The sequence below is a fragment of the Hypomesus transpacificus genome, chromosome 2 (genome assembly GCF_021917145.1).
Source record: "Hypomesus transpacificus isolate Combined female chromosome 2, fHypTra1, whole genome shotgun sequence".
Classification (NCBI taxonomy): Eukaryota; Metazoa; Chordata; class Actinopteri; order Osmeriformes; family Osmeridae; genus Hypomesus; species Hypomesus transpacificus.
Genome location: NC_061061.1, coordinates 13149648 through 13164857, shown reverse-complemented (window position 1 = coordinate 13164857; position 15210 = coordinate 13149648). Strand labels below are relative to the sequence as shown.

General features: G+C 42.9%; 1 protein-coding gene across 2 annotated transcripts in view; it reads right to left on the bottom strand.

The window, feature by feature from the left end:
- Nucleotides 1-15210, bottom strand: part of col6a4a (collagen, type VI, alpha 4a) — a 51372-nt gene that overhangs the window by 9059 nt on the left and 27103 nt on the right. The window contains exons 5-14 of one of the 2 annotated variants that reach the window (XM_047042797.1): nt 6440-6724; nt 5660-6262; nt 4914-5468; nt 3766-4386; nt 2992-3552; nt 2272-2829; nt 1596-2168; nt 834-1418; nt 342-691; nt 59-137 (exon numbers count right to left, since the gene is read on the bottom strand). The exons of the other annotated variant lie outside the window; for it this stretch is intronic. Of the exons in view, the coding sequence (XP_046898753.1) occupies nt 59-137; nt 342-691; nt 834-1418; nt 1596-2168; nt 2272-2829; nt 2992-3552; nt 3766-4386; nt 4914-5468; nt 5660-6262; nt 6440-6724 (4770 nt within the window). The remainder of the gene's footprint in view (nt 1-58; nt 138-341; nt 692-833; nt 1419-1595; nt 2169-2271; nt 2830-2991; nt 3553-3765; nt 4387-4913; nt 5469-5659; nt 6263-6439; nt 6725-15210) is intronic. 2 annotated transcript variants of the gene reach the window in all.

The window sequence follows — 15210 nt, the reverse complement described above, 5'->3', positions numbered from 1 at the left end:
ATATTGGCAATACTGGTAGGTAGCACAGTAACTGAGTACAAATATGATGCTTCCTTACCAGAACGACGCAACTGTTCTGACTCTCTCTCCATGTCCTCAACGTTTTCATCAAGTCCATCAGAAAAGACTACAAGCACCTGATGGGCAGGTTAGGTAGGAGAACATGATCAGTTATCAGGCTGGGTTTGGCAGAACTGGATGGGACTAAGTATTAACAATGAAGAACAATATCAAGCATGCAAACTCATCAGAGGTGAAAAGGGTGATACAGATAAAAGTCTGGGAGTATGCAAAAACTGTATATATCTATAGTACAACAGCTTTGCCGTTTATTGTCCCACCTTCACGCCAGCCCTAGACTCTTTCTGGAACTTCTCCTTGAAAGAGGCCAGCAGAGCGCCATTAAAGCGAGTGGTCTGGGGTATCTGCAGGGCCTTGATCTTCTTTATCACATCCTCATTGTACGGCTCAAAGGAGAAGTCATGCAGAAGTTGTCCATCATCAGCCACCACCCGGTATCCAATGTTGACCGTGACCCTGTCCGTCCTGACACAGCACAGGCCCTTCAGGTTTGACATGTAGAGGACTATCTCCTGGAGATAGCTCTGCAGCTTGGACTGGCCTTCCATGAGCAGCATCGACCCGCTCCTGCGAGAAATATCGAAGCCAACGGCGACATCTATAACGCAGCCTGGAGGAGGAAGACATGCAATCCATTTGAGCTGCCTTTTCTCTCAAACTTGATTAGTTATGGTTTGAGAAGACGCACAGATAATAGTAGAGAAAGAGAGAGAAATAAAAGGATATATTTCCTTATTGGAATTTGGCCTTACCTGGTGGATTTGGTGGTGGATTGGGTCCTTCACATATAGTGTTCACCACCCTGGTCTTGATCTCGGCCAGAGAGGTAAAGTCGTCCACAATGAAAACCCTGTCTAATGATCCTGCAATATTCTTCAGCAGTAGAGGATTAAACTTGCTCCCAATACCAATAGCAAACAACTCAATCTTCATATCCCTAAGGAATTTAGCTTCTGCAACCACATCATCATCAGAGTCTCCGTCCGTGATCACCACGAGGTTCTGGGGGACCCCTGACTGGATACGACTCCCTGCTGCTGCTTCAAAGAAACTTCTGGTGAAATTAAGGGCCTTTCCGGTTAGAGTTCCTTGACGAAGTTGTTTAATATCTTTGATGCGGTCTCTTATGCCTTCTATAGTGTAGAACTCATTGAGGTAGAACTCCTTTTGAGCCTCAGTGCTGAACTGGGCAACTCCTGCTCTAACAGAGTTTTCGCTGATATTGAAGACCTCTATGAGATCTCTTGTGAAGTTTTTCACATGTGGGAATTGTAGTCTCTCGATGCTTTCTGAACCGTCTATTAAAACGACCAAGTCAGCCTGCTTCATCTGACACACTGGGAGAACAGAGAGAGATGTTAAATATCTACAATTGTAGAAAAACACATATTCTTAGAGAAGGATCTATTTGTTTGCAAGCAATACTTTTTTCTAAAGTTTAACATTACTCCCCAAAAAGATATCTAATTCAAAAAAAATAAGGCAAAAACATATATTGTAAGCTTGTACATTACCTGGTTTCGTAGTGTTGCAGAGGACCTGAGAGATATTGGAATACAGTGATTCGAGAGCCTTAAAGTCGTTCACATAAAAGATCTTGGATTGGTCTTTGCCAGTCATGGTCTCCAGTTCCGTCATGCTGGCTCCCTCCACTCCGATGGCAAACACCTCGACCCCGTTGTCCCTCAGAGCCTTCGATGGCGCTTCTAGATTATCACGGTCATGAGCATTGCCGTCTGTGATTACCATCAAAATCTGCGTCACGTTTTTTCTGCCGCCGTGCTGGGCACCAAAGTACTGCAGGGAATAATCCAGAGCCTTGGCTGTGTAGGTATCTCCCTCCGGGGTCGAAAGTTTCCAAATATGTGAGTGGATCTCTCTTTTTGAGTAGTATGAACTGAGGCTGAATGCATTCTCAGGATTGGTGGAGTACATGATGACACCAAATCGTGTCTGCTTCTCCCCGACAGTGGTTTGGTTGATCATGGACACCATGAAGGTCTGCATGCTGCGGAACTTGTCTGGAGTGATGCTGGAGGAGTGGTCCACTAGGAAGATAATATCTGCAACTTCTGTTTTCGTACACTCTGGATTATAAGAGAAGAGAGAAAGGATACTCTTATACCCCAAATTACAGATTTTTTTGTTTTTGATGCATTCCTCTCCTAATCATTATGTCACAAAACTCACCTTTTTCTGGATCACAGATGGACAATGCCAGTTGCCTCTCCAAGGCTCTGAGCCCATCGAAGTCTGCCACAGAGTAGACCTTATTTTGTGTTCCACTGATTTCCAAAAGCTGCGTAGTGTTGGCATTGTCAACTCCAATGGCATAGATCAACACCCCCTTCTCCCTGAGAGCTTTAGCAGGCACCGACACCTCATCCTGGGCTTCACTATCCGTCACAAGCAATAGAAACCTATTTTTGTTCGGGCGACCCCCATTTGAGGGGTCAAAGTACTGTGAGATTTCAGAAATCGATTTTCCTGTGAGTGTGCCTCCCCCCATCTGCTGCATGGAGTCTATGGCCTTCTCTATACTAGGTTTGTCATACAGTTTGTTCAGAGAGAACTCCAACTTTGAATTGCTGCTGAACTGTGTCACGCCAACGTGCACTTTGTCTGGACCGACGATAGACCGCCTCACCAAGGATTTCATGAATTCTTTCATTTTCAGGAAGTTCTCTGGGTTGATGCTGGTTGAGCTGTCTATCATGAAGAGCAGGTCAGCTGCTGTGTCCTTACACGCTATGGAGAGAGAACAGGAGTTGTAATAATGTTTAATACAGCTCATCTTGCAATCAACCATGTGGCTAATTTTGCAATTGATCCCTAGCTCAATAAAACTGTATATACTTCCTGTATGATGATACAAACAGTAAAAGCTTTTCTAGAGACAGGGTCACGTACTGTCCTCTGTGCAGATATCTGTGATGATCTCGTCCTTGATTGACTTCAGAGCATCAAAGTTGTTGACAAAGAACTTCCTCTCAGGTGAACCTGCAATCTCCAGCAGCTCAGTCGGGTTGGCTTCTTTCACCCCAATGGCGTAGATTTGAATCTTCTCGTTCCTCAGAAGCTGTGCTGGTTCCTTCACCTTGTCTGCAGACTTCCCGTCTGTGATAACAATGAGGAACTCTGGGACTTTGGCTCCCCGTGTGACTTCTGCTTCTTTGAAGAACTTGTTCATAAAACTCAAAGCCCGACCAGTATTAGTTCCACCTCCCCTTTGAATAATACGCTCGGCTGCAGCCTCTAATGTTTTGCCGTCTTTGTAGGTTGTCAAATCAAATTCCAGTTCAGGGTTGTCTGAATACTTGACCACACCTACTCGGACATGCTGCGGGCCGATGCGCAATGTGTGTACAAACTCAATTATGAATTTTTTCATGTCCTGGAAGTCTTGTGGGGTGATGCTTCCGGAATGGTCAATCAGGAAGAAGATGTCAGCCTCCTCTGTCTGCTTACAGCCTGAATAAGGAACAAAAGTGCGTCACTTTGCTGGATTTTATTTTGTTGTTGATCTGAAGCGAAATAATATTGATAATAATAATACAGTAATAATAAACTGCAATTTCAATTAACAGTTTTGAGGTAATAAAAGCCAATGCAAATCCCGAGCCGTGACTTCACCTGATATGTTCTCTGTTATGTTATCTCACAAATAAGTTAAACTTTGCTAACCTGCTTGGATGCTGTATTTCCTGGCACTGAGAGAGAATTCTGAGCGGAGAATGTTGTAGCAAAGACTCTTCCTGAGGGTCTTCTCCAGGCTCCCCAGCTTGGCAAAGCTGTCCACGTTGAACATATGAGATTTAGGAGGATGTGAAGCTATCGCCTTCAGTTCTTCGACGTTGGCATTTTTTACTCCCACGGCATAGACGGTGACGCCAGCTCTGCGAAGGGCGGTAGCTGCAGGGCTCACTTTGTCTTGAGACTCGCCATCAGTTATGACCACAGCCACCTGCTGGATACCAAGGTCAAGCCTGCTTCCCTTATCCTTAACAAAAACATTATCTTTGGCAAACTTTAGGGCTGCACCCGTGAGGGTACCACCCCCACGCTGGGGGAGGATCTTGATAAACTCCAGAATTTCATCCTTATTGTCAAAAGAGTTGAGGTAGACGTGGGCAGTAGCCTTGTCACTGTAGAGGACAATGCCCACCCTCACTTGTTTCAAACCCACGTCCAAGCCTTTCACAATCTTGTACAGGAAGCGGCGAATCAGATTGAAGTTTTCCGATGAAATGCTACCAGACTCATCAACAATAAAAACGATGTCAGCAAATTTGGCTGCCGCACAATCTGTAACAAACAAACATCAGTAAATGTCTCAGTCTTGAATAAGCTTTCATCTCTTTACACATATTTTTCCCAATCCCGAGGACCATTAGTTTATTTAATAGTAAACACATTTTTAAAAGCAATTTATCAAAACAATTTTAAAACCTGTCATGCTCAACTTGCTGTTAAAGTATAACTAAACTCACACATTTCCACTTAGTCTCACCCCTTCATATTCTTAAAAATGCTGAGAAGTGGAGTGGAGTTTATTTCATTAAAATGCTTGTTGGGGTTTCCTCAGATGCTTGAAGTAATACAAGACAATTATCACACACAACCCCTCAAAAATGAACTTGCACGTCACAAATGTATTTTAAGGTTTTTGATCACAAGGGGCAAAATACCCTGGATTTACCACCAAATAATAAAAACATACATTTTGCAAAGATTTGAAGGAATCAAGATCAGGATTGGGGAGTACCAATGCGTGACCATGAGGTCAGACAAAAATATAGGTTTTGTAGTTAAGTTATTTTTTAGACCCTCACCTGCACTCATTACGATCTCATCCTCCTTCTCAAAGAGTTTCCTCAGAGTAAATACAATGTTGGTGTCCTGGGACATATACACATATGGTCTAAAGGAGTTTAACTCTGTGACTGAATTTGGATCAGTAGAAACAGCCACGATGGACACCCCTTCAGCTCTGACCAGACGTGATGCTCCAATCACTGGGTCATTCGAAAGCCCCCCTGTCAACACAACAAGAAACTGACGATAGCCTTGGTTGGCGCGGCCCCCGGCTGATTTGTTAAAGAACTGTGTTCTAGCAAAATCCAAAGCACTTCCCAGATTACGAGGCCCGTTCGGGCGAACCCGGAATCGACGCAGTGCATTTACTGTCTGCTCCTTTGTTTGATGGGCGTTCAGAAGGAACTCTACTTTTGTTGTTTGACCAAACTGTGCCAGGCCAATGCGATGCTGTTCTGCGCTCACTTCCATGTTCCCCAGTTTCATCAGTATATTTCTGATCTGCTGAAAGTCTTTCTGTGCCATGTTACTATCCACAAGAAAGAAAATGTCCGCAAACTTTGGGACCAGAGCTGATTAAAAGAAAGGAATTGAAGAAGATAAGTCATTATATGGTGTCATCATCATAAGATCATACATTCATAAAAATGAGTTTCTGTTTTCAACTAGCTTGTGAAAGCTTTTTACAGTATTATGAGCAATAGAAATTCACATGACTGTATTTATGTAGACATAACACACAAACAGAGGTGCTTTCCCTCACCCTGCCTCCGGATTTCCATGGAGATGCACACAGTCTTCAGCATCTCTTCTGACCTCTTCTGAAGCTGCTGGTAGCTTCCAATGCTGTGAAGGAACCACTCGTGCGGCTTGTTAGCAATGGCCTTCAGCCTATCTTTGTTGGCTGCCCCTACCCCAATGGTGAACACAATGACTCCCTCTCTCCTGAGGACCCGAGCCGGTTCCACCACATCATCAGATGAATTCCCGTCGGTTATCACCACAGCAATCTGCGGCACACCCTGTTGGGAGCGGCTCCCGGCGGTCTTGGTGAAGTAATTGGTCTGGAGGAAGGTGAGAGCTTTGCCGATGGCTTTGCCAGAAGAGGTGCCTCTAGGCCGGTAGGCGAGATTGTCTACTTTCTCCAGCAGGGATCTCTTATCTACGAGATCTCCCAGCAGGAACTCCTGATGGGGTTTGTCTGCAGTGTACAGCGCCAGTCCTAAACGGACCTGTTGTTCGCCAATCTCCAGACCTTCTACAAAGGTGTGAAGAAACCCACGGAGCTCCTGGAAGTTGGGCTCACTGATGCTGAAGGATCCGTCCACGAGGAAGACAATGTCGGCTTCGGTGGCTTTGCGACACTCTGGAAATACAGGAGAAGACATATATGTGGCTGTTTGTAAGTTTGTAAGAGTATGGGCTGATCTACAAGAGCAATGTATAGTATAGTACAAGAAAGTCCCTTGCATTAGGGGGTCAGTGAAGCCACAATGCTGGCGTAGTGATCTTTAGTGATCATGCTGGTGTCGTAAACTTTTACCCTGGGCCACCTGGGTCAGCTGTCGTTTGGCCTCCTCAACTGTGGTACACAGCACCTGGACGATACTCTGGGAGATTCCCTGCAGCGCGGCAAAGTCAGACACACTATACACATGCTGTTCATGGGGCTCAGTGGCAATCTCCCTCAGCTGCTCCTCGTCTGCGTCTTTGATTCCGATAGCATACAATGTGATCCCCTGCCTCTTTAGAGCGAGGGCTTGCTGCTCCACGTTGTCCTGCGATTTGCCGTCAGTGATCACCACGGCTATCTGAGGCACATTATTGGCGATCCTACTCCCAGCTTGGTCTACAAAGTGGTTCTGAAGCATGAAGTCCAAACCCATCCCGGTTTTGGTTCCACCGCCCCTGTATGGCAGTTTGCTGATGTACTGGAGAACATCCTGTTGGGTCTGGTAGGAGTTGAGGAGGAACTCTGTGTGCGGTGTTGTGCTGTACTGGACCAGGCCAATACGAACATGATCAGGCCCCACCTCAAAGCTGTTGACCAGCGTGTAGAGGAACTGGCGGATCTGCTCAAAGTTTTCTGTTCCTATGCTCCATGAGCCATCAACCAGGAAGACAATGTCAGCCACCGCCTCCTGTGTGCAGACTGGGAGGACGAGAAAGAGCATCAGCCAAGAAAGATCCAATTTTCCTGTCGAAACCCATTTCATTTTTTAATTGTTCATTCCCTAATCGCACAGTTTGAAAGAAATACAATGGTTCAGTATCCTCTGATTCAAAACAAGTATTATGAGCTGCTGCACGGCTATTTAATTATAGGATTGAGTCTACCCCAGAGTACCACAGACAGAACACAAATCCATTCTCACCTCTTTTTTGCGCACCACTGACCAGAATACATCCAGCTGTGATGACGAGGGCCAACAGACCCCTTGTCCCCTCCATGATGGACCCTTCTCTAGTCACTTTCCCTGGAGAAAACCAGAGAACAGTTGTTACACTCATCAAAGTCATGGTTGACAATGTCATTTAACATATCAAAGGGAAACATGGCAAAGGGCACTGAGAAACTTTGAATTGCAAATAGGAATAACTAGCCAAAGGGAGGATAAGCACTTGAGAAGCCACAATGTCTGGCGTGTGAGTAACACAGCCCAACCACATTTCTTATGTGTTTGATTCACAATGTGTGGACTTGCACAACTTCAATTGTTCTTTTGACTTATACAGAAACATTCTGACATCCAATGCCTTGAATTTATATCTCCATCTGTCTCTTTGCGTGACGTAAGTTAGCAACGATGTGCATGATGTGATAAAGCGTTTTCTCCCATTTGGAACTATCTTTAGATCTAAATCTGTAACTACAACAAACATCACTAATCATCTGGCTTCTCTTGAGTCAATGAAAAGTTGCTGGGGGCTTTTTAACACCATCCTTGGCCATCCAAAATTAAGTTGAAGGGAGATGCTACACCTTCCCAAAAAAATGGTTTTGATAAGGATCTTATCTTTGTCCAACTTCCAATGACAATATTGTCTGCTCAGGCCTCGGATAAATATAATGACTTTAGGAAACCAAATATACACTTAACTTGGAATTCGGAATAAAACGATGCCTTTGGGCAAATGTTGATTTCATTCCCCATGAGAAATTCTGAGGTCGTCCAGAGTGTTTAGAGGCCTTGTCAGTAGTTAATCACACAGTGGGAAGGTTGTACTGAAGCCAACACTTGAAGAAGCAAACTGGTTTTATTAGGGATGTTCAGTAGCTATGTTGTAAATATTTTTTATGTTTAGTTCTTATTAAGTGTTACCAGATGTGTGATGTTCTTATTGTGGATTCAGTATTAAACCTAATTTGATTTCTTTGGCCCTTTTTACAAGCAATATCACAGAGGGCTTCACAGACGCCCATAGAACTGCACAGGGTACACCAAAGTAAAAAGACTGGAGATTTCAGATGCTTGGTTCATCCCGATGTCCTAACCCAACCCTGGTTAGCTACTTGTAGGCCAAGCACACCCTATATGGCAACAACAAGGACTGTTTGAGAATGCAAATTCATGAAATCCAAGTTACATGGTTATATCTTTTTCTAGCTAGCTATTGCTAATTTCCTTTGCATGGTTATCACATATTATCTGGCTTTAAATGGGTCACCAAATAGGAGATTGTAGTTTTACTCATTGGTGTATCCAGTCAAATGATTTATAGTTTAAAGTTCTTGGAATAAAGTGCAGGTGGTGAAACTGTATATATTCTTGTCAAACAATAAAGCTATCTGTGTATTTTCAGCTGTAAACAACTCCATTTTTTCAAAAACGTCGTTAAGATGAACCCAAGATGGATAACACCCAACCCAAACCATATAAACAGGAAACCATAAACACTGACTGGAGTAATGGACCTAAAATTCTGCTTGGTTTTTAGACAAGAACCTTGAGGTGAATTATCTTGTGTGTTTAGGGGCTGTGTGTGTATGTGTGTGCCTGTGTGCAAGCATACTTACAAGTTTATCCCTGTAGGCATGCACTGTACGTCCACATGAATGTGTGTGTGGTCCTGCCTGTGTAAAGGGACATGATCCATCCCCTTACACCTGCAAAGTTTACATGGCTGTACATTGTGCACTGAGTTTCAATTCTAACTAACATCAAACCTACGTTGAAAAGTCTTGCTGACCTGACAATTACAGCTGATAGTCAACCAGACCTGCATCTGTTATTTTCTTCTAAACTGTATTCTGTAGATAACATCTTGTTGAGCCACAATCTTCAGACAGATTTCTGGGAATAGGGGCCCCTAAAAGCCAGGTTAATGAGGCCTATAACTTTCACCCGTGCCGAAGTGTCCTCTAAACAGAGTTTTTCTCTATAGACAGAAGGGGGGCCACCAGACTCTCAAATAACTTCTAGTGATGTCATCTAGACTGTGTCACTAGGTCTATTTGAGCTCAGAATAATACCTCCCTGTAAATTATGTGTACCTCTGAAAACTCATCCATGTATATAATTATGAAGCTAAGGTTGTATCGGTAAGGCTAGAATAAGTACAAAAGTAAGTTTAACACATAAACACAGAGAGAGGAGAGACCAATATAGAGAGAGATAATCAGGTTGTTCATTTTCTGGTCCTACATGTACTAGCATAAGCACAAGATTATGTTTTACATAAACACGGAGAGAGAGAATCCTGGCTGTTTATACATAAAGATTGATGCTTAGGATGTTCATTAACGGATTTCAAAGATACTGTGAGGTTCTAAATCTTATCTACTTTACGCACCCTTGTGAGCTGAGCGATATTAGGGTTTGGACAATATAGTTCTATACGACTACACAACAATAAACAGTATTAATTAGACTACTATAGAAACTGACAGGGTCAAATAATAAAGTAAGTCGCTTCGGATAATAGCCTACTGGTCTGCTATACTACAAAAATGCATAACGGACATGCGTAACTGATCATCAATAAATGAATTAACTTATAGTCTAAGTATCTCAGAAACATGTACATAATGCATTTTAGAGCATTGACATTTTATATAACAAAAGGTTTAGCTCAATTTCCAATCTACACGCTAAAGCAACAGTGTCACACACTATGTATTAGACATAGCCTAGACGTTTGTTAAACTTCGCAAAAATCTTTGCAGAAATTGGTAATGCATGAAACGACATGCATTACAAATAAACAAAACTTGGCAATGTAAAAGCACCATAGACAAACCTTCAACACAAAATCTGGCAGAGAACAAATTCATGCAAAACACTTCTACGCGTAAATTGCGTGTACTTACCGTATGGGGCTGGTGAGTTATCTGCAGCGCGCTAGCAGAAATAGACCCAAATTATACTGTTCTGCCACTCCTCACACCCCGCCCCAACCCAGAAACCTGGATGATGTTGGGTGGTTCTTGGGAAATTGGGGAGTTCTAGTTTCCAATTAATTTCTGTAGTTATATAATAGGATAAGAAAAGAATGTCAGCTTCGTATTCTATAGTTTACGCCAATCCAAACTGGATCACAGGATCTATCCTGTGATTCTTAGCGGTGAATTTTTATATTCCCATTTTAATCGCATTTCAGAATGTAAGGGAGAAGCGAAGACATGTGAAAGGGCGCTAGCAGGATTCAAAGTTAAGGTTAAGAATAAAGTATACAGGTGATTACAACAAGGGTGAGAGTTGCAAGACACAATGGCTGCACTATCCTGCGATTAAACTACAAAAATAACATTTTGCTATCTCACCACAACACAGAAACCCTAAGACTATTGGATTTGGGAATTTTTGTTTGTTTATTGCTTTATTTATTTACAATGGTGCACTCAGAGATCTGTGGAATCTCTGAGTGCACCATTGTACTTTAGTTTCCACCTTTATGGTCTTGTCAGATGTTTTTGTGGATTTTCTGAGATAGACTTGCTTGGCAGAGAAATAATCTGCAGAGAGATGGACAGCGTTTTTAGCTGAGCTGATGTATGTGTGCTGGGATGATGCTATATGCATGTAGATGCATGTTGGGCTCCAACACTTCCCCCATGGTTTGTTTTCAAGCACACTACCAATCAAAAGTTTTTCTAGAAATGTAAGCAGTTCAATTCCCTTGAATAACCTGAAATTGTAAAAAGGTTCAAAAAATGAAACAGAAAATTATGACAATTTCAAGGTTATACAACATTTTCAGGGAACAAGAAATGAGTTTGTAACGAGCAGGGACCGCCGATCCAAACTTCCCCCGGTATTTAATACATTAATCTTCTTCACAGTCAATCTGAAATTCTCTGGTAATACAGCAGTCTCTTGCCAGTTTTACGGTAATTTGGAGCGGGTGTGCAACAGGGGCGTAGTTTGAGAGCCAGCAGCTTGTCCTCCTCAGTCATCCCCTGCAGGATGTCATGACAGGACATGACACGAGTAACCATGTCGTCTCCACACACTGCTCATTTTAATTAATTATTTTTCATCAGTGCTGATTTTGAAACTTACATTTCATACAAACCGTCCATTACAGTTCCCTCTAATAATTAATACGCCTCGTATTTTGCCCTTTATTTACATGACCTTGGATTTTGAGTGAGCACCTTACCTGTGACAGCAGCTTCTTGAGCAGCTGGGCGATGGCCGGTTCGTCTGGGATGGGGCATCTTGGGATGGAGCCGCTGCGCTTCTTCTGCCTCAGCAGCAGGTGGCGGGAGAGGCTGGAGATATCTTTGGACATTGACATTTTAAAAGGCTTTTTAAGACAAAAAAGCGATTAAAAAAAATCTAACACCCAGCAGTGTGTATTTTATGCCTCCCCTTTCAAATTCAACATTCAAATTACTAGACAATAAATTATATAATGACATAAGGATTTTTAGGGGTATAGCTCCATAGACCTAGCCTGCCTCTGCCCTCCTACGTACTTCCGCTCAATTTTCATTTTGCTTCTATACTGCGTCTGGGCTTGAGGTATATTGGTCTGATGTCTCCGGTAAACTTTTTACCAGTCCAATCAGCGAACAGAGGGAGTGGCTGAGAACGATGACGTTGATGTTGTGCTATAGTTTGAGTTGTAATTCCGTAATGGCGGCCGAGAAAGATGTGGGCGAAGCCATTCAGTCTGTGGCAACGCTGCCAAATATCCAGAAGTTAAAACCAGAGCAAGAACAATCTTTGATCCCCACGGGTTCGTTTGATTTTCCAGCAAGCTCCGTTAGTGGTCAAGGAGTTGGCTAAGGCGAACGCTAGCGATTGGTTATGGCAGAACCAGAGTTGCTCTGACCCAATAATTTTTAACTTCAACAGAGTACCCGCCTTAAAGGAAGTTAAAGGTCCAATGACATGAAAACTTCACTTTAGGAGGTTATTTAACATTAATATGAGTTCCCCTAGTCTGCCTTTGGTCCCCCAGTGGCTAGACATTTTGTAGGTGTAAACCAAGACCTGGGTATTCTTCTCCATGACGTCACAAAGAGGAAAGTTACCTCCCCTTTCTCTGGCCCGCCCATGAGAATCTGAGCTATGACCATGCCAGTGCCATATCGGTTTTTCCTCGAGAGACTTCATGGCTTGCAAACGAACAAAGCATAACAGTTGCTAAGTCTTTGGATGTACAAATGAAACCAAAGTCTTTCTTTAGTTCCTTCATCTGTGCATCTGAAGAACCAGTGTATTAATTGTATTTTCTCTGGAAATGTGCCGACACAACTTCCCAAAGTTTTGTATGTCTGCGCCAAACATTTCAGCCACGACTGTTTCCTCAACTTGGGCCAAAGCTGTCCTTGCTGACCGTCTTATAATTAAATTCTGGATCAGTATCAACTCTCCTTGGTCCGGCTACAAACCTTGGATAAGTAAGTCGACTAACGCTTTATAATTTTGTTGTTTTACTGTATATGGTTACCTAGCTTGCTACCCATCATCATGTCAAAATGTCACCTTCAGAATGTGGCAGTAAAATGAGCTCTGCAGCTAACAGCTCAGTTTATGTCGCTAATGTAAAGGTAGATAGCATCAAGTATGTGTGTGAATACACACACTGTAACGTGAGTGTTGTAGCCTACACTTCATTGTTATTTGGATAACCATTATGCTGTTGGTGTTATGGCACGTACGATATCTGCCTTTCCCCTCATTGAAATTATTATGAGTGTGCACCTATGCAAACCAGGGTGATAACATGAGAATGGGCAAATTTGAGGCATATTACAGCAACGGGGCTACGAGCCAGCTGAGTTACTGTCGCTAATGTAAAGGTAGATGGCAAGTGTGTGTGTGAATACAATCTTTTTCTAAGCTCTGGGTCAATTGAGGCTTCATTTTCTCAAAGGCGGAGAAGAACACCCAGGGCTTGGTTTACACCTATCAAAAATTCTAGCCACTGGGGGTCCAAAGGCAGGCTAGAGAAACTCATATTAATGTTAAATAACCTCCTAAAGTGAAGTTTTCATGTCATGTGACCTTTAATGCAAGCGTGCAACACGCGCAAGCGAAATTTATTAGCCTTTATTTGAGCGCAAAATAGTTTTTTGAGCTTCATGTAAAATAAACAGCCGTTTTTAATTGGTAAAAGCTTGTCTAGTGAAGGTGATGTGTTTTTGTCTCTTAATTTTTCAGCCCAACCTTTACGTTTCTTAGCCTGGTTTTCCAAATTATAATCATTCAAAACTGAAAGCATGCAGCCAAGGAGCTCTCCACCTTTATTATTCATTTAAAAACGATTTGATAAATAATGTTTAACAGTAAAATCTCAATTTAGCTTGCACCTGACATATTTGAGTGTACTAACATTTGCAATAACGTCAGCTAGTTTGAGGTGTGTATGCATGGCCTAACCATTAAATTAGCAGCACATTTTCCGTATTTAACAATGATTAAACATGGACTTACCTGAAAGTGATGCACGGGCATAATCTCGCAGTTTCTTTCTCTTTCTTATTTCTGCCCCTGTCTCCTGTTGTCTTTTTGAGGCAATTTTCGAAAAGTTGACCTAGCCTACTGGCGGAGGGGGGTGGGGGGGGGGGGGGGGGGGGGGGGGGGGGGGGGGGGGGGGGGGGGGGGGCACCATCGTAACTTTTTTTGAGCAGTTAAACTGCTATTCCGAATCTGAATGTCTTCTAAGAATATGGAGGTTTATGAGTAAAAACGTTTTGTAATTTTTTAACAGTTTCTTTCAAATGCTTACACACATTTGTTTCACTTGTCCTCTTTTTTACAAAACTTAACACACTAATCCAACAACTGCACACACAAAATGCAAAATGCCTCGAGAGTAGTAGACTTTAATAGTAGAAAGGATGGTAGTAGACTGCAGTCTATGTAGGTAGGCCTAGACTATGTAGTCTGCTGGAATAACGCACAAGGAAGCAAACTTACTGTAGCCAAACCTTGACCCCTGTTCAGTCTGTCAGCATCTCTGTGTCTTTGCATGTGGGACATTCTTGAATAGGGTTGGTGACTCAGAAAAGTTTCGCAAAGGCAACAAGGCCAGGAAATAAGAAGGGTAATGATCCAAAGCAGTACCTTTCATCAGTTTTCCAGGTCATCTTGAAACACAAAGAATCAAGGATACTTTTTATTCAATTGTATAAAGTATTTTCATTTTTTAAAGTAGACTATGTTGGCAAACCTCTGTATTACATATTCCTCTCCTTCTGGCTTTCCCAATGTTATAGGTGCAATATACTGTCCCCATGGGTGTCTCCAGGACCACTGGAAGACTCAGTGGGTGACTGCCTGGTACTGTCAGGTTTGAAAAAGCATTCCTAAAATGCCTTCTAGAGTGGCAAATATGAGACCAAATGCTACTGTCTGCCATTCACATTGGGAAATATGCATAGCCGCGGGAACATTTTTTATCAAGGGGGTGCTGGGGGGGGGGGGGGGGGGGGCTTAATGTTGCGGGGCGGCAGGGACGGACTGGGAATAAAAATAGGCCCGGGACTTTGATCCAGACGGCCCACCAGAACTGCCCCCCATATACGCCACCACAGCTGCCCTGCTAATGCAAGCATTCAGTGTTCGATGTGATGCAAGTTTGGGAGTACTGCGAGCCAAATTTTTTGGCCTTTATTTGAACGCAAAATAGTTGAGCTTTATGTAAAATCAACATAACCGTTTTTCAATTGGTAAAACCTTGTCTAGTGAAGGTGATTTCTTTGTCTTTTAATTTTTCAGCCACACCCTACGTTTCTTAGCTTGGTTTTCCATCGTTATTCTTCTCCCAGTGCTCCCGATGGCCAGTCCGCTACTGCCGAGCTGTGCCACGGTGGTGGATTTTTAAGTCATATCATTTTAAATTCTCGTGCTGTCAGGG